At 41.4% G+C, this 21,689-nt stretch overlaps 1 protein-coding gene and 1 long non-coding RNA gene across 3 annotated transcripts; one reads left to right on the forward strand and one right to left on the reverse strand.

Annotated features, from left to right (window-relative positions):
• Positions 1-3,529: 3,529 nt before the first annotated feature.
• On the reverse strand, positions 3,530-12,319 carry clptm1l (CLPTM1 like). 2 transcript variants are annotated; one of them, XM_048230452.1, is made up of 18 exons: positions 12,041-12,319; positions 11,712-11,839; positions 11,377-11,471; positions 10,606-10,795; positions 9,551-9,693; positions 9,362-9,440; positions 9,084-9,201; positions 7,790-7,884; positions 7,412-7,496; positions 6,808-6,911; positions 6,405-6,470; positions 5,526-5,576; positions 5,126-5,208; positions 5,007-5,041; positions 4,856-4,911; positions 4,723-4,767; positions 4,493-4,608; positions 3,530-4,361 (listed from the first exon to the last, which is right to left on the reverse strand). In XM_048230452.1, the coding sequence occupies exons 2-18, from the start codon at positions 11,799-11,801 to the stop codon at positions 4,277-4,279; spliced, it is 1,536 nt and encodes a 511-aa protein (XP_048086409.1). In that variant the 5' UTR covers positions 11,802-11,839; positions 12,041-12,319; the 3' UTR covers positions 3,530-4,276. The 2 variants fall into 2 exon arrangements, with proteins under 2 accessions (XP_048086409.1, XP_048086408.1); XM_048230451.1 differs by having other exon boundaries at positions 11,712-12,319.
• A 4,243-nt stretch (positions 12,320-16,562) lies between these two features.
• On the forward strand, positions 16,563-21,685 carry LOC125285462. The gene is made up of 6 exons (XR_007192029.1): positions 16,563-16,675; positions 16,976-17,048; positions 17,132-17,250; positions 17,344-17,388; positions 18,747-18,895; positions 21,351-21,685. It is a non-coding gene; the product is annotated as an uncharacterized LOC125285462 (long non-coding RNA).
• The last annotated feature ends 4 nt before the right edge of the window (positions 21,686-21,689 follow it).

A 21,689-nucleotide genomic window follows, 5' to 3' on the forward strand; every position in this document is an offset into this window, starting at 1 on the left:
CTGCTTTGAGATTTGATGGATGTCTCTCCTGGATCCGACATTGTGGGCGCCATATGAGAATGAATGCTCGCCAAAGCCACTGCACAGCTCGCCTGCGCTAGAGTTATGATCATTTCAAATTAAAAGTAAGCAATTTACTTGTCAGTGAGGGGTAATGGAAATTCATATGTCCCTACTCCAGATCCCCCTCTCCCCAAAGGTAATGTGTGGAGGGGTGGCACAGGAGGATGGGGGAATAAGCCCATTCATTTAAACCAAGCGCCCAGGATTTATGCAAAGGACTTTAAGAGGCGCTGCTTAGTGTCGGTGAGGGCAAAGGGAAGCATGTGTGTGCTTTGTGCATCAGGAAGAACAGCAGAGAGAAAAAAACATGGAGGATATTAAATGTGCATGAGTCAGGGAATTCTAAGGACATTTTCTGTACCTCTTACTATATGTTCACCAGTGCTTTTACATTAGCAAGTATACTTTGCTTGATGTACACCTTCAAGATTGTACTTAATATGTGGGTTTGGCTGTAATAATAGTCTGCACTGATGTACTTCATACAGCCTATACTTGTAGATGCCAGAACTTGAAACAGAGCCAGAATAGAGCTGTGAGTAACAGTTAAACTATATGCTGTGATCATCACTTGATGTGTGTATATGATGATAGTGATGATGACGACGATGACACTGACGGCGATGATGATTAATATTGTTATTATTATTTTTGTTGTTGTTGTTGTTATTATTACTATGAATTCCCACACACACTAGCCTTCAAAAACTGTTCCGGTCAAAACAAAATGACCGGACCATAAACCATTACCATATATATGGCATTTTTTATCAGATTGCCACAATACCTTATAATCCTTCACAAAAGTCATTTGAACGCATAGAATTCATTGTGAGTAATTTCTTTGGATTTTGAGTGACTTATTCAACTTAGAAACACTTTTTTTGTTTACGGTCAAAAATGTCCGCCATAGGAAATTAATGGGAAAGAGTATAATTTTTATCCAGGAGAGGAAATACATCTTCATACACACTCCTACAACTTACCACCAATGTTCCCACACACATGCATGCACACACACACACAGAAACACACACACACACACACAAAAAACACACACATAGCTCATGTTATCACTTCGTGTTCTCATGTTGCCACTTGTGCGTGTGAACAACCAATGTCCGCACACACATGCATGCACACACACACAGAACCTATACACCCACATACACACACATGTACACCCACTCACACACTCTCTCTCTCACACACACACACACACAAACACATGTACACTCACTCACACACTCTCTCTTGAGAGGGATACAGCCGAGCGCTGGTGTGGGCAGTCTCCTTGAAGAAGACATGGCAAAAACATTTCCTTCTCCTGGGCGTCTCCAACTTATTATGCGTGTACCTGCAGGTCGATAACAGCCCGTCTCTGATTTGTAAATACTTGCAGGAGGAGATATTTCTCCGAGGGGGGGGGGGGGGTTGGCAAACAGAGACGGCGCAGCGTAAATCAGCTGCCCGCCCGGCCCGCTCTGCTCTCCAAGCTCGCCGCAGCCCTGGGTTTCTTTCAGGTGAAGGAACTCGAGGGGCAGCGAATTCCCCGCTCAGCCTGCTTGCTCATTCTGGAAGAATCCGCCCCGGTCCTGCTCCCAGACTCCAAATGAGTCTTTTTAGGCAGAAAGAAATCAAAGATGGGCCACACTGTGCTCTTCATTTCTGCTTTACTGTTTCTCTATCTATCTATCTATCTATCTATCTATCTATCTGTCTATCAATCATCTTTCAATCAGTTTGTCTGCCTGTCAACCTATCAATTTGCCACTGCCAGTGTGTCTGTCATCTGCATAATTTCTTGTCTATATCTATGCACACAGAGAGAGGGAGAGAAAGAGAGAGAGACAGACAGACAGACAGAAACAGACACACACACACACACACCACTGTCCTTTTAGCACAGCTTCCCCCTTCCTGCTACCAAGCGCGCTCCTGGAATGTGGCGTTGTCTGTCGCCTGGCTAACACTGCAGTCAGGGTGTTCACTGTACCTCCTGTCAGATCTCACTGTCACAATCACCGCCTTTTTCTGACTCGTTCGGTAGCTGAGCAGACAGAGACATTGATTCGCAGAGGGGAGCAGTGCGGGTCTCACACTGGAGAGATCTCGTCGGCCATTCCCTTATACAGAGTGGAGTGTTGGTGACATCTGCAGGCCAATGGTGCCCTTGCTTTTTTCCAGCAGGTTATGTATGCTAGGCTATATTCCAATAAGCCTAGCATCTGAGCACTTCTTGGGACCAGTAGCTTTTGGTACATTGCAGTATGGTGCTATGTTCCATGGATATGTTGTGGTACATTGTGCCTATAGGGTCTTCTTTATTCATAAAAGCTGTAAGAATATAGTGCCTCAATGCACAGAGCCCACTATTATTATATGTGTCCTTTGTTCCTGTAGCTATTTAAGGCTTTCAGATAGGGACTGAGCTCATGGTAAACCAGATGTCATTCTTACAGTTTTTCTGTAAGTCCCTTTGGTCCATTTCTCAGATTAGAATTTCAATTCTGAAAACTATAGTTCAACCACCACATCATCTCATCATAAAAGCTATAAAAACAGCAAATGCTTTTGCACATCCATGATTGTGTGCAATTGTCTGCTGTTTTACATGATTGGCTGCTAATGCCATGTCGGTCAAAATGCCATTTGCCTTCTCTCACATTTTTTGAAAAAAAAAAAAAAAAACTACAATAAGAAATGTGGTCTTTTTTCCTGTATTACAATGAATGACAACAAACTGCAGTTCAAACGGTATTGTAATATGAACCCTGTCTGATCCCTTACAATTTCCCACATAAAGTATGTAGCTTTTTACTGTGGAAATTGATATTTGCCAAAAAGGAAATTTGCATTCACTTAACAAAATGCTTGCAGAGTTATGTTATATTGACTCCATAGCTATTTTGACTATTTTAGTCATAACAGTGACACAGGAAATTTTCATTCTGATGGCACTGACATGGTGATTGACAGAAATATTGGCAAAGCAGGAGGCACATTCCACATTTTTGCACATTTCTGCATTTCAAATCCAAATTTGTTTGTGCATACGTCACAGAATGTACTGTACAGTTTATCCTAAAAATAACACTATTAACCAGATTTTCATTTTTTTATCTTTGCTATAATAGAAATGATTTTTAACAAACAGATCTGGATAAATACATGTGGCCGCTTTCTGAAGCTTTTCTGTTCAATTAAAGCCATTTTTGATTAAACTAACCAAAACTGAGCATAAAACTCTTATATCTGGAATGTTTTCTGTCCTATCCATCAGAATGAGCCCCTTGTTTGCCTGCATGCATTGCCTGTATCTACATGTGATTGGCGTACGACTCCAATTCACGACTAAATGTATTCTTCCTCAATATATGAGTTCTAAAGCAACATGCAGCCGTTGACGGGTGACATTTAGCCACGATAAGAGATTCAATCAGAGTCGCATGATACTGTCAACATATAAAGGAAAGCAATATTTTATTGAACCAATACACCCTTAAATATCACATATCCACACATGTAGACTCCATGCATGGCAGGGTTAATCCTCTCCCTTGTGCAGTTATAATAGTCAGCAATCAACAAGTCAGTGTCTTAAAAGAGCACATTTTGTTCACCAGCTTGAAGATGCTTTCGAGCACCAGTCACCATAAGCAGTCTTTCAATCAGTTTGGCACCAGAATGGCGTGGCCTTCATTTACAAATACTATCAAGATTATAATTATTATTTTAAATCCAGAAACAGATTTCATAACAACAAAACTGAACAATCATTCAAATCACATACGCACACACACATACAAAAAGTACATACATTCATTTGCATTTCCCCCCACCCCAATTCTTTTCAACTCTTTAGCCAGCCAGATTGTTCCAGTAATTGTATGCACATCAGGTTGTCAGGTATGCAGTGGCCCCCTGCTGGTTGTGGTATGGAATTACAGGCAGGTTGTAGCTATGGCCTGGCTCAATCGGCAACATGTCTTCACGCCAGAACCTTCTGGAAGGCGTATCGACAGCAATGCGGTTCGGAGATGCCTTACGGAAGGCAGTAAGTCCGCTCAACTAACCCTTCCCAGATGCTATGGGGTGATCGCCCACCTCTGTGGGCAAGGTGGGGAGGGGGAGGCCAAAACGTTTCAACCGTCAGCCCTGGATGAGGTAGGGCTGCAGCTGACGCATCCTGAGGTTCTGACAGTTTCCTTTCTTAATCCTTATGGTTCTTGCCCTTCGGCTTCTCATCGAAAGACACCCCGTACTCATTCATGCGGCTTTTGTCCACGGGATAAAGCCTGGAATGACAAAGAGAGCCACCGTGTCAAACATCCCTCTGAAGGTGTCATACACCATGCAGCTCATCGAAGACAGACACTAACACAATTGGCTCTTTGATGTGCTATATGTTATGACCCTGGGAGCTCACCATCTCTGATACAGGTAGACGAGGAACACCACGTCATCTCTGAAGCAAGCCAGACGATGGGACGTCGGCATGGTGATTATGAAGGCAAAGACGTCATCAATAAAAGTATTGAAAGCCTGGGGGGGTAAATAGAAGCCTCAGACATGCACTGCTTTGAAGACAACAAAGGATGAGATCTTGACTACAAATGCATATAAATCACAGTGTTCTGTACTTTTGTGTGTTCCTACCTTATACATGAATGCCTTCCATGGAAGATGAGCGACTGATTTCAACTGAGGAAAATGTAGACACAAAAACAATCAGCAAGTCACATTCAACAACTCTTCGGAGGTAAGTAAAGTTGAACCACCACCAACTGACCTTGTAGTTCACAAAGAGCTGAGGTAGCATGAAGAGGAACCCAAAAGCATACACCCCTGTTCAAACATCAAGGCCCATGGTAAGTATTTCACAAAACAGAGTTGACCAACTCTGAAACAGTTGTTCATGACAGGCCACATCAAACACATACCGTTCACAGAGCTGTTGATGAGCCAAGAGTACCAGCTGTTGAAATGACAAACCATGGTGCATTAGACAGTGATTGCAACTGAAACAGTGACTGTATAACTCAATGAATCTGAATCTTACCTTTTGTACTTCACATAAACAAGAGCGTACACTGCTCCGCCAATGCACAGAGGATACAGCAGGTAAGACAGGTACTTCATTGCCTGTTAAGACATATAATTCAACGCTTATCTGATAGGCGAATTGCGTTTTTCGGGCTAGCAACACACTAGACACCTGTTCATCTTGAAGCAGTAGGTGAACTAACAATGCTGACGTCATGCCTTGAACAGCATGACGTTGAACAGCATGAGCGCAGCAACACTGAGGAATTTGTACCATTCTCCTGCTGTGAAGTGATTTGACTAAAAAAGTATCTTCACAAGAAATAAATGCAAATGCCAAAACCTGTTTGGGAAGCTAAAAGAGGCTGACATTAATAAAAAATAAGTGTTGCGTTGGTGTGAATGCTTTGACTCACCAGTGTATCGTACTCCTCGGTCCTTCTCTCCGACTCGTCCGATTTCCCAAACTGTGAATGAATTACAGTTAACACAGCAGGCCGTTAGAAATCCCACTAGACCACTCAGCCACATCCCAAAATGAAGCATACAGGTTTAATCACCAGAGACCTCTATTAAAAAGGTCACATCTTATCCTACAGAAGTACCAACAAAGTGTAACCTATTTTCTGTAATGCAAGATTCTGGGCACTATCTTGGCACATCGTGACATCGGACGGGACATAACGCGTCTTTGCTAGTGTGTGACAATCTCAGTTATCATCTTCCCGTCCGGCTTTGATTCAAACCCTTTGTCAGTTATGTCAAAGTAAATAACTAAATGTAAGACTTTGTTATGCTGTTGCCTATACAAGCTCAACATGTCCATAAACACACAGATGTTTCCAGAAAGCAGGCCACATCCTGCTGTTGCATAGATGGTCACACATGCAAGAAGCCTCATTCAATGCATGCCATGCATGAGATGCATTCATTTGTCATTATAATAGCATTGTGCCATGGTTAAAGCACTCCCGGTTTTAAAGGGAATGGGAGAAGGCACTTCCATTGGCTTATTGGCTGTTATGCCCAAAACACACCCATGATTAATTAAGAAACATACAGTACAACCATTTTGAACCATGTCCCTGGCGTCTGATCATTTTTCCGCTGTCAAACTAGCAAAGGTGGATTTAAATGCACAAACCATGCAATCAAACCAGACCATGCATTTTAAATTGTTTAAATAGGGCCCTGTGTGTGCAGCGGATAATAGTTTTGTTCTCTGTAATCATGGGCTTAGTATGTGGTGGAGGAGGATGAGTGAATGGATTAAGTAAAAAAAAGTCTAGGCTCACCAGGAAAGTTGGTCTCAAACCTTTCCAAATGATCTGGATCTTAAACGCCTTCTTGACTTTCCACACCTGTCCCCAATTTCAGAATTCAGAGTATTAGTATAGAAGGGAAAATTCCCTTCAAAGTCACTGCAAACATAAACTTGTAACTACAACTAAAGCTCCAAAATGACATTTGACTAGATTAAAAAAAAACAAAAGCTACATTGTTACATTTGATTACATTAGATGAATAAATTATCTTCAACAATTCTTCCATTTAGGTGAGACACAGACTAACGAGTAAATTAAATTAAGACCCTATTAGCATAAGAACTCTAAGGAGCTCTGATGGCACAGCAGCTATTAAGAGAGTGGAAAGTTTTGAGTGGAAAGCAGAGGTGGTTTCGGGGGAGGGGGGGCGTACCTCGATGATGGACCCTACACCAGCAGGGATGAGCACAAGCAGGCTGGTCTGCTCATCCAGCAGGTAGAGGAATATCACAATGGTGCTGAAGCACCTCCACAGCACTACAGCAACGCAGGACAAACCACACAAATCAGTTAGTTTCAGCACGAATGCTGAGTTCTCTTCACAGCTTTTAGTCCAGGGTTGACATTTTCCTGGTCACAATCATCATTGTGCTTTGTGCATTGTGCTTCATCTGCTTTCTTTCAATTAATTACACTAGACAAAAATTACCCACAGAGGATAGATTTCTACACTTTAAAAAACACCCACAGATACTAGATTTTGCAAGGACACTTTAGAAAAGTCTTAAAAACAAGCATCATCAAATATGAATTCTTCATGAGTTCTGGACTGAATCGGTGTTCATTGCTGTACAGGCACTGACAGGATCAAAGGGTTTTTATTTCTAAATCTAAACGCTTTCAAAGTGGACCTGCTGTGCTGAAATAGGTCTCCTGCAGTGAGCTAAATTACTTCACCTGGTCCACGTTACTATCTTTGTGACAGAACCGCACATTCCTCGACAGACATTACAACTAGTTCATAATGCACCAATTACCTGCTTTGCTGGACATTCCCACCATGCTTTTCTTTTGCTTCCAGAAGCTGATGTCATTTTTGAAGGCAAGAAAATCAAACAGGAGCTGGAGGAGAAAAAAAAACAATATCAGAGCACTTAATCCACTTTAAAGTCAACAAATGCACATCACTGATCCAGTCACCATGATTTTATCAGAAAATACACAGCCTCTCTAATCATTTCCACCAAATACCTGGATTTGTTTTAAATTAGTAGAATTCCTAAACCAGGAAGTAATATTGCATGGTCATACGTCTCAGGGCATATCTAGAGCAAAATAACACTAGCACTTTCATCTTCTGAGTCTGGAGCTGCCTGGCTGTGATGACATCATGGGGAAATTACTGACATACTTACATGAAAAGTGGCCACAAAGAAGGTTAGGCCGAGGAAGTACAGATTGGTGTCCACAAAGATGGCTTTGATTTCATCCGTATCCTTTTCTGTGAACCCTGCAAAAGTAATGCCACAAAAAAGCGCTTAGAAGACAAGAAACAGCTTAATCCACCACATTGTTATCCCTCTTGTGTTTTAAACTCAATTCGTCCTTGCTGTATAATTTTCATGTGCATTAACATAATTAGCTTAGCATTCATTACCCATAAATACATCAAATCAATTTAACTCTATGAGCCCTGCTCTATTTTCAAGGCATTCTCACTACCTTCAGTTATAATTATAAGTATTTATCATGGTCATTGAAAGTGCCATTCACACATGCTATATATGGGGGAAGTACTATGGTGGAGGAAGACTCTGGGGCTGAGCAACTTACAGAAATATGTGTTGTGTGCCTTACAGAAATAAACGCCATTTTGTGATGAAAAATGTGATCGGTTTCTTCTCTCACTATGACATTTCTGCGCTCCACATCTATGACACGAACTGAACTGACCTGACTTGACCTGTGTGCACTCATGACGATTCTCTACAACTTTTTACAGCATTGCAATGAACAAAGGAAAGGCAAAAAAGTGTTTCTTTGTCAAACAAAGTGGGATGCAATGTGGGCCTTGGATACCATGCAGGAATTTGCTAGGATCTCCAAACTGGATTATGAACATGCTTTGCCACAGAGGAACATATGATAGGGTTGGATTATGAACATGCTTTGCCATAGAGAAACACACAAACATGTCGGTAGGTTGAGCCATATGAAGTTATTATTTTGCTGTCACTTCATCTGTTTTTATAAAACAGAATAATATCTCTGTGTCTCCTCTTTCATCTGACAAGTGTGCCATATCTATCCAATCACGGGTTCGCGAGTAATTCAAATGAGAGGGTGCGCAGGTGAACGCAGAGACTGTAAATATGATGCAATTTCATGATTTTTTACCATTTAAATACTTGATCGTACAGACAAGTGCCTAGTCTCGTTGGAATGCCCCACTTCTTCTGTCATGTGATAAAGGTTTCACTTTCATCTCGCTGCAACGAATAGTCCCGAAGCAATTTAACAGAGAAGAATGGGTGTGTTTTTTGACGCACTTTGCATCCATCAGCCTCTAAGGGTTAACAGGCGACAAAACTACAATGAGCTTGGTTCATGGTTCATACTTTCTTGTGTCCCACAACAAAACAAAACATTCACCACCAAAAGCAAAATCAAGCTTTCAGGCAGACAAGACATTCATGACCTCATCCTTACCAAAATGTTGTAGAGAATAGACTGCATCCTGCATATGAATCCAGAAGCGAAGCCGACCCAGGGAGATGGTGTCATAGGAGATTGTGAGGGGAACCTCTGTTGTGGTGCTGTTGATCTCCTGGGGAATGCATTATGTGTCACTCACATGCAAAAGATGTCAATTGCTTCCTTATGGTTAAGGCCTACAACTACAGTACTCCACTATGATGAGCTGGTCAGAGCAAGGAAAACATTCAGTGGAGACACCATCCAGTCTTCATAGGTTGAGACATACATACCATCAAGTCTTTCACTCTGTTGCTCAGCTCATCCACAAACAGTAGTGGCAAATACACCATCTTCTTCCCATTCTGATATCTAGAAAAGGACAAATATATAAATAAGGTCAAGTTTTCCTAATGGGTGAAGGCAAAATAGGTGGTGGTTAATGGTATGTGACGAAGAAGTGTTTTTTTTAAATTACTCACACTCTCAGGTAACGATGCACGTCGGCCGGCAACGCACTGCGGTCAAACACAAACTCCTCTGACACAATGTTCAGGGTTAGCCGTGTGCGCCAGTGGGACACTGGCCGGTCAGCCCCCGTCCCTGGCTTCTGCTGCTCCTTAGCCTTGGGAGGAGAATGTCTGTGCTTTATTTTTACATTTCAACTGACCACACCAAAACTTAAATGTGTGGGGTCCCACGTGAATCATTGGCCAGACATGACTTTGACCCTTTGTGAGGAGAGTTCATGCCTGGGGACGATATGACATTTTGGAATTGGACTGTGTCAAATTGAATTTGTGTAAACAAGAGCTTTGACCCGCAATATGAAAAAGTTCCCCATTTCTGAAGCACAGTGCGTCCTATCGTGGACAGTTTTGTCATTGACTATGCCTAGGAGTTCAAATAATAGGCGAGTGCAGATGCACGCCTTTAATGTCTATAAACTTTGAGCCTCTGACCATCCGTTTCTGATCGCCAAAATAGAGAAACAATTGGTTTACTTACTGGGCCCTATCACATTTAGGCTAGATTGTCCCACACAGTGGTTCACAAACATTTTCCATCATTCCCCACTTTGGAGGTGTATTTTTAAGCACCACCTGACCCCATCACCCAGAAAATCGTAACGTTGAAATGTTATACATGTCACATTTTGGTTCCATGTTACATTTCCTGTCTCAGTCACCTGGATCTGATGGTGCTTTAATTTATATGTAGGCCTGTCTATGATGCCTATGTTTATGTGTGGCTTTCATTTATGTAGGCCTGTCTATGACGCCTATGTTTATGTGTGGCTTTCATTTATGTAGGCCTGTCTATGACGCCTATGTTTATGTGTTGTTTCAAGGTATGATTTTCCTTGTCAAAAAAGAAAGGCACAAAATAGACACATTTCCTCATGCTTGTGGTGCCCCACCTGTCATGTCTCCATTCCCCACAAACGTTCAGGTCTTGTATATCAGTTCCACAAATTGTAAGGCAACAACTAGGCCTACTTGATACATGCTGTATTATAATGCTGGTGAATACTCACTTTTTGTTCCTCTTCACCTGCTATCAGGCTGACCTCTGGGGGTTTAGGCAGCATGTAAGTGGTCAGCTGGGTCACCTGGTGAACTTGCCGTTGGTCCTGCCAGGGAGACACCCCTGCTTGGTGCACAAACACCATGGCAAAGAGGGTTCCATTTTTCCGAGTCTTCTTAGGTAGGGTAATGTTTACCTGCCTACAGAAAGAAATGTGCGTTTCAGTAAAGTCAAACCAATTCAGACCCAATTTAAGTTATTTGTCACATAAAATTACACAAAGTCCATAGTGAACTGCTTAGTTCTCTTCAAAGTTTACTAAGATCCAGATCAGTTGGAAAGGTTTGAGATCAACTTTCCTGGTGAGCTTACTTAATCCATACATTCCTCCTCCACTACCACATACTAAGCTCATAATGACAGAGAACAAAACTATAGTCCATTGCACACACAGGGCCCTAATTATCAAGTCTTAGTTCTGACTTAAATGGCTGTGCAATGCATACGTTACATAGATGTAAATAACAAAAGAAATCATGTCATGTGCTCTAGGTACAGTCCTCATTCAAGATGCACGCGTAGACTGTGGATAGCAGCTATTTCTCAAGTCTCTCAGCACTGGCTGCACAAATGTACCTGAACAGATCATTCAATTGCAATCAGTAGGCTGGTTTACCTACCAATTTCCCAGTCAAATACATGCACTGGTGGTTTATGAATAATTCTCCTTCTGACAACTGCAAGAAGGTAGCCAACCGCGTCTTTATTTGCACCCCCATACCTCTCAAATTTGGAATGCAAGTCGAAGTCTTCCTCTCTCAGAATGAGTATGTGCCCGCCTTCCGCGTTTTGCTTCACAGACGTGTACACGCTCAGCTGTAAGCAATGGAAATGTCAAAAAATGGTCTCCAGTCAAATTTTCACTAACATGACGTGTCAATTAATATTTCGCGTTTCCTGTAAATTAGCATGACTAGCCAACAAAATGATCACCCCTTGGCTTGGGTTCGTGTAAATTAATATAATGGGTAATGCATGGGAAAAGCAGGCCTATAAGCATTTTTTTTTTTTCAATCTGAAATGTCGAACTGTATCAAGGAGAGGAAGCGTGCTTACCTGCAGACGCGGTTTTGCTGTTAAATAAGGGCTGATGCAGTTGTCACTTTTAGGATCCTCACATGGCTTAGTGTATACAATGCCATACATCACCCAGCAAGTATGCAGGACGTACACAACGAATACACCTATAATTAGGGTTGTAAATGAGGTTTTGTGAAACATTTTCCTATCGCTCTTCAGTGGTCTCAGTCTGTGCACGAACGGATAAAATACTGAAACAGCAAACGTTTGACTGCAAACTATGTAGTAAATAATAAACTATGTATATAGGTAAGACGAAAGATCATAAACAGGTCAGCTATCTGAAATGCCGGTGGGTACATTACTCCAGTATCTTGGCGTTATTGCATGGTCCCAACGAAAGCTTGCTGAATGCTGACCTGCTAGGTATCCAGCTAACTTGTCTACTATTGCTCTACGCCATAATAAACAAACAATAAAGCAATATTAACTAGCAATAACAGGAAATGCACATATATATATATAAACGTTGAGCCTATCGTATGGTATGCACTGGTAGACTGAAGTAAAATTCGATTGAAAATAGTGTTATCGGCGTGAAAAAAACCACTTCCTCCATTCGTTTCCTGGTGTAGGCGTGTACGCACAAAGAGCATGCGTACAATTTTTACGCCTCCACAAGGGGAGTGTTCATTATGCACGCCGGGCAGATTTATGTCTCCCATCGTCTACCAGAGGTGTTGGGTCACATATTTCATCAAATATTTGTCAAACGTGACTCCGCAGTCAATGACAACATGCAACTATTTCAGTTAAGAGTCTTAACTCACGCACTCTTGTTTGAAGGCTTTTCCAAGGCTTCAGTAGGCTATAACATCGATAACAGAATTTCTTTTTAAGTTGACCCTTGGACCATGGTACTGTAGGCTACAACCTGTTATTTCTGCACTATTTGTTAACAAATGGACTGCCTCACCCTGGCCTCACTACTTGATTGTTTTTGTTTCTGAAAAATCACCTTGATAAGCTTAAGCACCAAAGATGTATTGCACTGGCATGTATTTTTATTGGTGTAAAAGAGGTAATCCTATCTGTCTATTCTTTTTTACTTAGAGCTGAAGGTATTATAATCAAGCCAACTTGCCTCTGCAGGTATCACTGGGCCTTCATTAAATCAAGTCAAGTCATGTCACTTTTATTTATATAGCACATTTTTGTATAGAGTACAACCCAAAGCGTTCCACACAGCCTACAAGACTGACGCACAAGACAAAAGATGCTGGACGGAACAGCATAGTCGCCAGCATATCCGTGACACCAAGACATGACAAACATATTTACCAAATAACAAATGATACACAAGACAAAAGATGCTGGATGGAGTGACGCAATTACCAGGGTACCCGTGACACCAAGCCATACAAGACAAACAACAAACACATAATAAAAAGTAAAATATAAAAATAAAATAAAATAAAATAAAATATGATAAATAAAAAAAGAAAATTCCATGTTAAATTAGTCCAATTAGTTGCATCTAACCGGCTGAAAAATATTATTTAGTCTATTGCGATGAGAGCGAGGCATCCATTAGTGCCCAACCCAGTCATGACCCCCTCCCACCACACATCAACTCAGCTGTTAAGTACTCTAACCTGACCTCTGCTAAAGAAGCTGAAACCAATGAGCAGTGCCATCTGGGCCTAATCTGAGTACCTAGAAGTTCGCATCTGCGCCCAACTGCAAACGTATACTCAGGGATGGATTACTGCACGGGCCTACCGGGCCTACCGGGCCCAGGGGCCCAAGAGGTCAGGGGGCCCTGAAGCCCAAGGCTTTGCATGGAATCATTGCCTCAATATCAACAAATCAGGATGTAGGCTATGAATCTGATTGAATTTAGTATTGGCCATCCCCAAAATGCACCAAAATACAGGAAATCACATTAAACAAGTTGAAAATTTTCTGGCGGAGGACCCCCAAACCCCCCCTCCCACATATGCGACAATTAGTGGGGGGCCCTTAATACATCTGGGCCCAGGGGCCCGAAGGTTCATAATCTGCCCATGCGTATACTTGATCTCAGCAATTAGACGCTGCACATCTGCTCTCTCTCTTTGGATTTCCCACTCTCCTCCTCTATTTCTTCCACTCTGTAGGTCCTTACTGATGTAACAGATGCCAGCTAGCTTAGCTGTGCTTGTGGAACGTTGGTAAACCTCACTCCCCGACGCCTCAAGAGTGCTGCTGGCATGCGAGCCAGTAGCCTGGGCTATTGGCTCAATTGTTAGCGTGCTTGCCTCCCGATCCGAGGTGCTGCTGTTCCAGGGCTGAATCAGCGAGGTTCAACACAACGCATTGGTGCTGTTCGAGGATGAGTGTAATGGATGCCAGCTAGCTTAGCTGTGCTTGTGGAACGTGTAAACCTCACAGGGCTGAATCCTGGGCTATTGGCTCAATTGTTAGCCCGGCCACCTCCCGATCCGAGGTGCTGCTTCAATTCAGTCGGCATGTGCAGGGCTGAATCGCGCAGGTTCAACACAACGCAGGTTACACTGACACAAAATTCTTAGGTGAGGCAGCAAGTAAGCCAACTTGCTTCTGCAGGTATCACTGGGCCTATATTTGTGTTACTTGTGACTGTAAACCTGTGTGACAGCTGTAAACCAGCTTTTTAACTGAGTCAGGTCTGTTTTAACTGAACTTCATTGTTACTTTTAATCCTTTCCTGTATAACAAATGAAATGAAACCACAAGCTCTGTTCCGACTCATGAGAGTGTAAATGTGTAAATGTGTCCTGTCCTGTCCATTAAACATGTGACTTCCTCTTTCATTAAAAATGTGTGGCACGCCAGATGCAGATCTTGCAACATATGATTGTGACTGTAAAACAGAGTAAACTAACAAACACAAGTATAGGTTACTAAACTCTGAGTAGTCAGAAACGGGATGGAACAGAAACAGAGTTTCATATTAAATGAATCTCGCCAGCACCAGACACTCCACACCACCATACCAATCCTCCTGCTATTTTTTAAATATTTTCTTTTTTTTAAATATTTATTTTTAATGGCATCAGCTTTCAGCATTTGCAGCGATTAATAGATTTTGAGTTTTTGTGTTGTCTTAGTAGCCTATATGATCTATATGTTTAGAGTTGGACTCTGTCCAAAATACTTTTACTCAAAATACTCTATTAGTCACTACAGTCCAATTCTTTTGGACATTTCAGCTTTTCCATTTTTATAGCCATAACGTTGGCCTTTCCTCTGAAACACCTTTGATACGGACAGTCTTTTCATTATAATGAAACATTACAGTAGGCCTAGGCCTTTTTTAAATGTTAACCAACTAGCCTAGACCTTCTGCCTCAGGTAGGCTTTCACTTGCATTTTTGTTGTAAGTTATGACTGAACTTATTTGACTTACTGTCTCCCTATGAATAACTAGCACTGATATAATATGATTGATTTATTGCCCCATTGATAGAATGCAATGCACATCAAAATGACCATTATTTATATGATAATGTGGTATATGAATACATGTGGACTTGAACTTGAACTAGAACATGCAGTAAATGAAGTGAATACAGTCAAACAGGTAGCTACCATTACACTCAACACCAACTCATCTACATCCAAGCTGAGTTTGAGGCTGCACACTGCGCAGATGCACAACTGAAAAAAACTTTACTTTGTTTGGGTGGGCAAGACACAATGCTTGGGTGAGCTTAGCCCACCCTGGCCCCTGCCTGGAGCCGGCCCTGCTGGTGCTCGACAGGGATGTTTGTTAAGCCTCCTGTTGTACTCTTCATTCACATATAACCGTACGGCAACTCACACCTCAAACACTATCATAAAGTTGACTGATGACCACCATAATCGGCTGTATCAAAATGAATGGTGATGAGTCTGCTTAACAGAGCAGAGGTGGCAACCCTGACATCTTGGTGCCAGGACAACAACCTGCTGCTCAACGTCAGCAAAACCAAGGAGCTGATAGTGGACTGCAGAGAGAGGAGCACTCGCCCATTTACACAGGGGGACAGCAGTGAGAAAGTCAGCTGCTTCAGATTCCTTGGAATTAACATCAACGAGGAATCAGGATCTGAGCTGGTCACACAATGATATAGGTATGGTCACAAAGGCAGCAAGACAGCAGCTCTTCTTTTTTAAATTGGTCAGTATGGACGGTGATATACTGAACAATTTATACCGCTGTACTATTGAGAGTATCCTGACTGGCAGCATCTCAACATGGTATGGTAACAGCACCGCCCAGCTCTGCAAAGGGTGGTCAGGGAGGTCAGCGCAGCACATTACAAGGATTGAGTTATCAGCTATCCAGAATCTTTCTAGCCTGCAGGATAAAGGCTAAGCGGATCCTCTCTGAACCCAGTCATCCCAGCAACAGTCTCTTCCCCTTCTGCCATCAGTTAGAAGGTAGGCCTACAAGAGCATTCAGACCAGCAGATTCACAGGCCATCAGGCCACACCTCATCAGTGTTTTTTTGCACTTGACACTTTAGTTTTTATCTTTTACCTTCTTATAGACCCCCCCCCCCAATACTCACACTTCTTGTCTTGTTTAGTTAGCTGTTAACATACTGTGTTTAATTGCTACTTTCTAATTAATTCTATAAAGTTGAGCTGGCTCTTGAGTATAAGAAATTGAATTACTGATAAATCCTTATTTAGTAGCCTACATGACAATAAACTTGAACTTGAAATAGACTGCAAAGACAGGTCAGTGACGTCAAAATTGTTCAAAAAACGCGCTGTGTCAAGTTCTCTTTGTTTCTATGGTAATGGAATGTTTGATGTTTGGAATATTCAAGCTAGAATGTTGCAGAAAACATCACTTTTGCAAAACAATTTCGGCAAGTGGCAACACAGATATTTTCTCTAAGCGACATTTCTTGACTTCAGTCTTCTTACTTTATTAGGACATTTGTCTGGGAAAAAGAACGGCACACGACATGCAGGACAGACCGGAGGTAATTAAAATGGATGTTATAAGGCTCTTATCTGTTAATTCCGGTAGGCTTTATCTATTAGTTTTAAACGCAAATGTGGCCTAGCGTTCGTTTAAAAACTAGGCTCTCAGCAAGTTAGGTGTAGTTTTATTTCCCAAAACTACAGTGTAGTCTATTACAGATATTGTTGTAACCTATCCCTTATCAGTGATGTTGTTAGCATGTTTAGCTGGATCACAGTTGAGCTATGGAACCAACAGTTAACATTAACGTTTAAGTAAAAGCTAAATTCGTCTGATTACCTTTTCTCTGTGTTATCAGTGTCTGCCCTGCTGTCTGTGCTACAAAAAAAAAGACTGACTTCTGTCTGGACAGGGTGACATACAACGAAAAAGTAAGGTTCCTCTGTTTAAGAAAAAAACATCACAATACATTGGCTAGGCTATGTATTACCCATTTTTTATTTTTCTCTCATAGAAGGTACTCCTGAGACTGTTCTTGAAACTGCAGGAGCAGGGCTCAGTTAACTCCTACATAACAGTGGAGGATGTCACGGAGTGGTTTTTCCGCCATGAGAGGAAGATGTTTAAGGAGTGGTAAGTAATCTTCTCTAGTGATTAAACTGTGATAAAACAATATAATCGAAAGATCGACAAAGAGCATAATACATTTCCCTGATTATTGTTTAGGTTCCCCCTGAATTAAAGGAGTCGTGTGATGACAAAACCTGGCTGGTAAGTTAGATAATCATAATCAGAATATTGTCAAGTTATATATATATATATATATATATGGATGGATTATGAACCCCTGGGCATAGCTGCAAAAAACCCCTCCCCTGTTAAGATAGGGGGGCCCGGGGGCATACTTCCCCGGAAGACTTTAAAAAAAAAAAAAAAAAAAAGAACCTTTACAGTATATAATGACGACTTGTGAGTTTTGTGAAAATAGAAGAGAAGGGCGGAGAAGCAACTTCACACAGTCTTAGGCTTCAGGGCCCCCTGAGCTCTTGGGCCCAGTAGGCCCATTCAATAATCCATCCCTGGATATAGACCTGTGGTATGACTCCATTTGTCTCCAAAATGTATATTTTAAAAGAAAATACAAACTAGAGTATCTTTGATAACCTCTATATTACACTGAATGCTTACTCATAGGTTTGGACCTAGCCCAATCATATTTTGTATTTTGATTTTTATTATTCTGGCGGCTATCACACAATTTTAAGGTTGTTTGAAAGGGATGGGATTCAATATAGGCTACTAAGACAGGTCCCTCTTCTGTCTGACTCAAGTTACCCTATGCATTATAGGCTGGTTTCTGACAGAAATTACGTTTTGTGTTAAAATGTAGAAACACAGCCTTTATTTGGTGAATGGAGGTGGAAATTCCTTTCTTTGGTTAATGTCCGCGATTCACATTAACTGTAGGTTATCACCGCCGGATAAGTTTTTTCAACTTTTGTGCCGTCGGCACATTTGAGTGCTACGTTTTGCCTGCATGGATGCGCGATTGAGTGCCCATCTAAATGTAACATGCAAAATGCAACAGCCATTTCTAAGAGGCTTATAAACCGGTTCATTTCTGACATACTAGCATGAATGCATTATTTATGTTGTAAGACATTTGAAAGAAATGAATGACACAAACACGCACAAATTCAAATAAAAGGACACTTTCACTTTCGCTATCATTGCGAGAAAATAGGCTACAATATGGAAAATGCTTCAAAGTTACCTTTGAGTCTGATCAGGGGGGTTTCATTTTTCCAACAAGTTTTGTCCGGTACATCACTAATTTGAATTTGATTGTTTCTGGCGGGATGGTAGCCCATAGCCTATAGCGTTTTTTACTTTATTTTTTTGTATGTCCGAATATTGGTGGGGGCATTTTGGTCACATCTGAATATTGTCTATGGTGACTACGGCCCTGGCCTATCCATTAATCCATTACAGGGGCTGAGCAGCTTTTCCATGTTAAAAATCACTGAACTGTTTGTTATCTGTAAGGCTGCCCCTGAATTAAAATACTCATCCAGGTTCTGTAGTCCTTTTTGACCTTATGATATTTTAATGTCATTGTGTAATTTTAGACCTGGCAGGTGAATGCTCATCTCAGGATGCAGGACATTGAACATGAGGTCAGGAGAGAGCTGTTAGTCAAACATCTGTCGAGTGTCTCTCGTGAGGGTGATGAGCTGCAGGACTGTGACCAACGTATCCCCTCAGCTCCTTCTGATCTGTGAGTAACATCAAAGTCCTTTTAGGCAAGTCCCTCCACACGGCGGCCATTTGACAACGCTTTTTGGGCACTCGTAGGGCATCCATTTCGGCAGAAATGAGCGTGCACAAGGCTTCAAGACACCAATCTTGCTCCAGCGGCGAGATCACAACACATGATTGACACGATGTCTTCACAACACACCATATGATTGGCTCAATGTATTCACATCATACCACATGATTGGCTCAATGTATTCACATGTCGACGTTTTGCCGAGGAAGGGGTGGGATATGTTTAGACAACGGCCATATTGGCGTGACAAACTAGCCCCATGCATTTCTATGGAGTATTTTTTGAGGGCTGTGTCTCCACATTTGAAAGTCTCTGGTAACATTCAGTGATTAACTAGCCTATTGACTAATAAATACCTTGATTGTATTTAGTGTTAGTTTCAAGTTCAAGTTGAGTTTATTGTCAAAAACGTCCTTCAAATCATTACTGGTTATGAAATTCTTAGTCTCAGAGCCAACTGAAGTTTACATAATAAGTTCAAAAGGAATATTAAAATAGTATTTGATAAATGGTAATTTTCGGTATGAAGTGCAAGTAAGATATAAAGGAAATATAAATGAAAGTGGCTAGTGGTATCAGGGTAGGAATTTCACGGCGGCCACGACGGCCAGCCCCTTGCATTGGCCGTGATGCCCCTTTGAAAATCAGAGGTTTACAGGCCACGGTGGCCTTGGTGCCCCCTTCTTTCAATATTCTGTTTTGCGTCCTACTAATAGCGATTTTTATTTAGCCTGTGGCCTGTCAAAATAATCTTAGCATTCACAGCGCAAATTAATTTAGTCTTTTACGCAGTGGAGAAAGTGACAGTGCAAGAAAGAAAGTGTGTCCAAATTCCCCCCATTTTTCTCAATTTAACTACTCGCAAAGTAGCCTACTCATCATCACACAGACATCACAAATATCACATGAAAGAGCTTTTTCTCAGCTTGTAAACGATGTTAGCCGATAATTGCTGTGTTGAACGGTTCGCGATAAAAGTAAATAATATAATTCAATTTAATCATACATTCTACTGAAGGTTTTGCGTCCATGATCTCCCTACCCATTCATATCGGTGGAATACTTCACGAACCCTTCTTTTAACACGACAAACCATATATAAGAATAAACAGCAGACCTTACCGAACAAAAAGGTGTAAAACAGTCCCCTGTACAGTTAGCTGTTCCAGAGTAATCCAGTACATTTCGACATGCATGGATGTCTCCAAATTTGGGCTTTAAGTTTTACAATGTGTTTAAATTGTTCCACATGATTTCATAATGGGCCAAATACAAAATAAATGTTACAAATATCGCCTAGATATTGGTAAATCAGAGGACAGCTGACTATCAGTTTCAGTTTATCAGGTATCAGTTTGTGAAAGTAGCCTTAATGATCACAAAATGCTAAGCATGCATCTAGGCTATTTGAGTTTCTTAAAGCTGAGCTGTGCTTAAATTGTTCAATACATGATTTCATAGCAGGCCAAATATAAAATAACTGTTATATGTAGCCTAGATATCTGTAATTATTAGATGATCAGAAGATTTACAGTTCTATGTAATATGTCATTTTTCATGTTTTTGTCATGTTTCATACAGTGATGCAGGTCTACTGCAGTGAATAGGCTAAATACAACTTTGATCATTTTTATATGCTATAGTTAACTTTGGCCTTGGTGCCCTGACATGTGGCCTTTGTGCCCCCCACCAAATATGCCCAACTGAAGGCCAAGTGGCCTTGCCCCCAGAATGGTGAAATTCCAAGCCTGAGTGGTATACATACTAGCAGTGTAACCACTTTGAATTGGTGTGGCTCTCAGCGGGCGTAGAAAGAGTTCAGCTCCTCTGGAAGAGAAACAGGCACCTCCTCTACATTATAGTCCTCTCCCAATGGACTCTATGCAGGACTCTATGCAAATCCATTTTGGACTGGCTTTCCTGTTTACACTGTACACAGTAGGCTATGACAGAAAATGACAGATTACTAGCCAGTTTTAATAGTTTTAATAGTCAGCTATCAGTTTTAATAGTAGGCTATTTGTAGTTGAACAACATAGCTAACATTATCTAACCAGTTCAGTAACATCAGTTGCTTGATTAAGGTTAAGAACATTTTAAACCCTTTTCCTGTTTGCTGGAAGGAGTGGCACACAACATTTTCACAAATTCGTCTACATTACCATGAGACTAGTTCCTGAAGATAATGACTATAGAAAAAAGTCATATTTGCCATTGTTTTAACGTAAACAGGAAGCAAAGGACACGCAAATCCAAAATGGAGTCGTGCATAGAGCCTATTAGTCAATGACTCCACATTTTATTATTACATTATCATTTAATAGCGTTTTTTTAGCATTATTAACAGAATGCCATTTTTGTGTTGGAAAAAGGACATTACAGAATCTTTTTCTGCCAACAGAGATTCACCTGAGAGTGCAATTGTTGACAATCACAAGACCCCAGATGACCTCAAGATGCCACTTGTGAAAAGGATCTTGAGTGACCTTGAACTGGAGCTGGAATACTACAAGTGCTCCCGTCTGCACACCTGGTTGGAGGTAGTTGCAGACGTTGTCACCCGACTTTTCTTTGTTATGAAGACAGCCCCCTGTGACACTCCTTACAATGGGTCCTTCATGCAACTTACGGAACTGGCTGTGAATATTGTCCGTGCAGTGCTCGTGAACCTATCCTCACTTTTACCAATCTCAAGCCTACAAGCGCAGTACTCCCGTCCAACTGCTGCTAGGATGACCCA

The sequence above is a fragment of the Alosa alosa genome, chromosome 20 (genome assembly GCF_017589495.1).
Source record: "Alosa alosa isolate M-15738 ecotype Scorff River chromosome 20, AALO_Geno_1.1, whole genome shotgun sequence".
Taxonomy (NCBI): Eukaryota; Metazoa; Chordata; class Actinopteri; order Clupeiformes; family Clupeidae; genus Alosa; species Alosa alosa.

Excerpts from the sequence above, each read along its gene's own strand:
- clptm1l (XM_048230451.1), bottom strand. The coding sequence starts at position 11,876 with ATGTTTCACAAAACCTCATTTACAACCCTAATTATAGGTGTATTCGTT. Across the intron at positions 9,694-10,605 it reads CAGGTGAAGAGGAACAAAAA|GCTAAGGAGCAGCAGAAGCC; the intron begins GTGAGTATTCAC and ends TCTCCTCCCAAG. Across the intron at positions 4,362-4,492 it reads GTCTACCTGTATCAGAGATG|GCTTTATCCCGTGGACAAAA; the intron begins GTGAGCTCCCAG and ends TTGTCATTCCAG.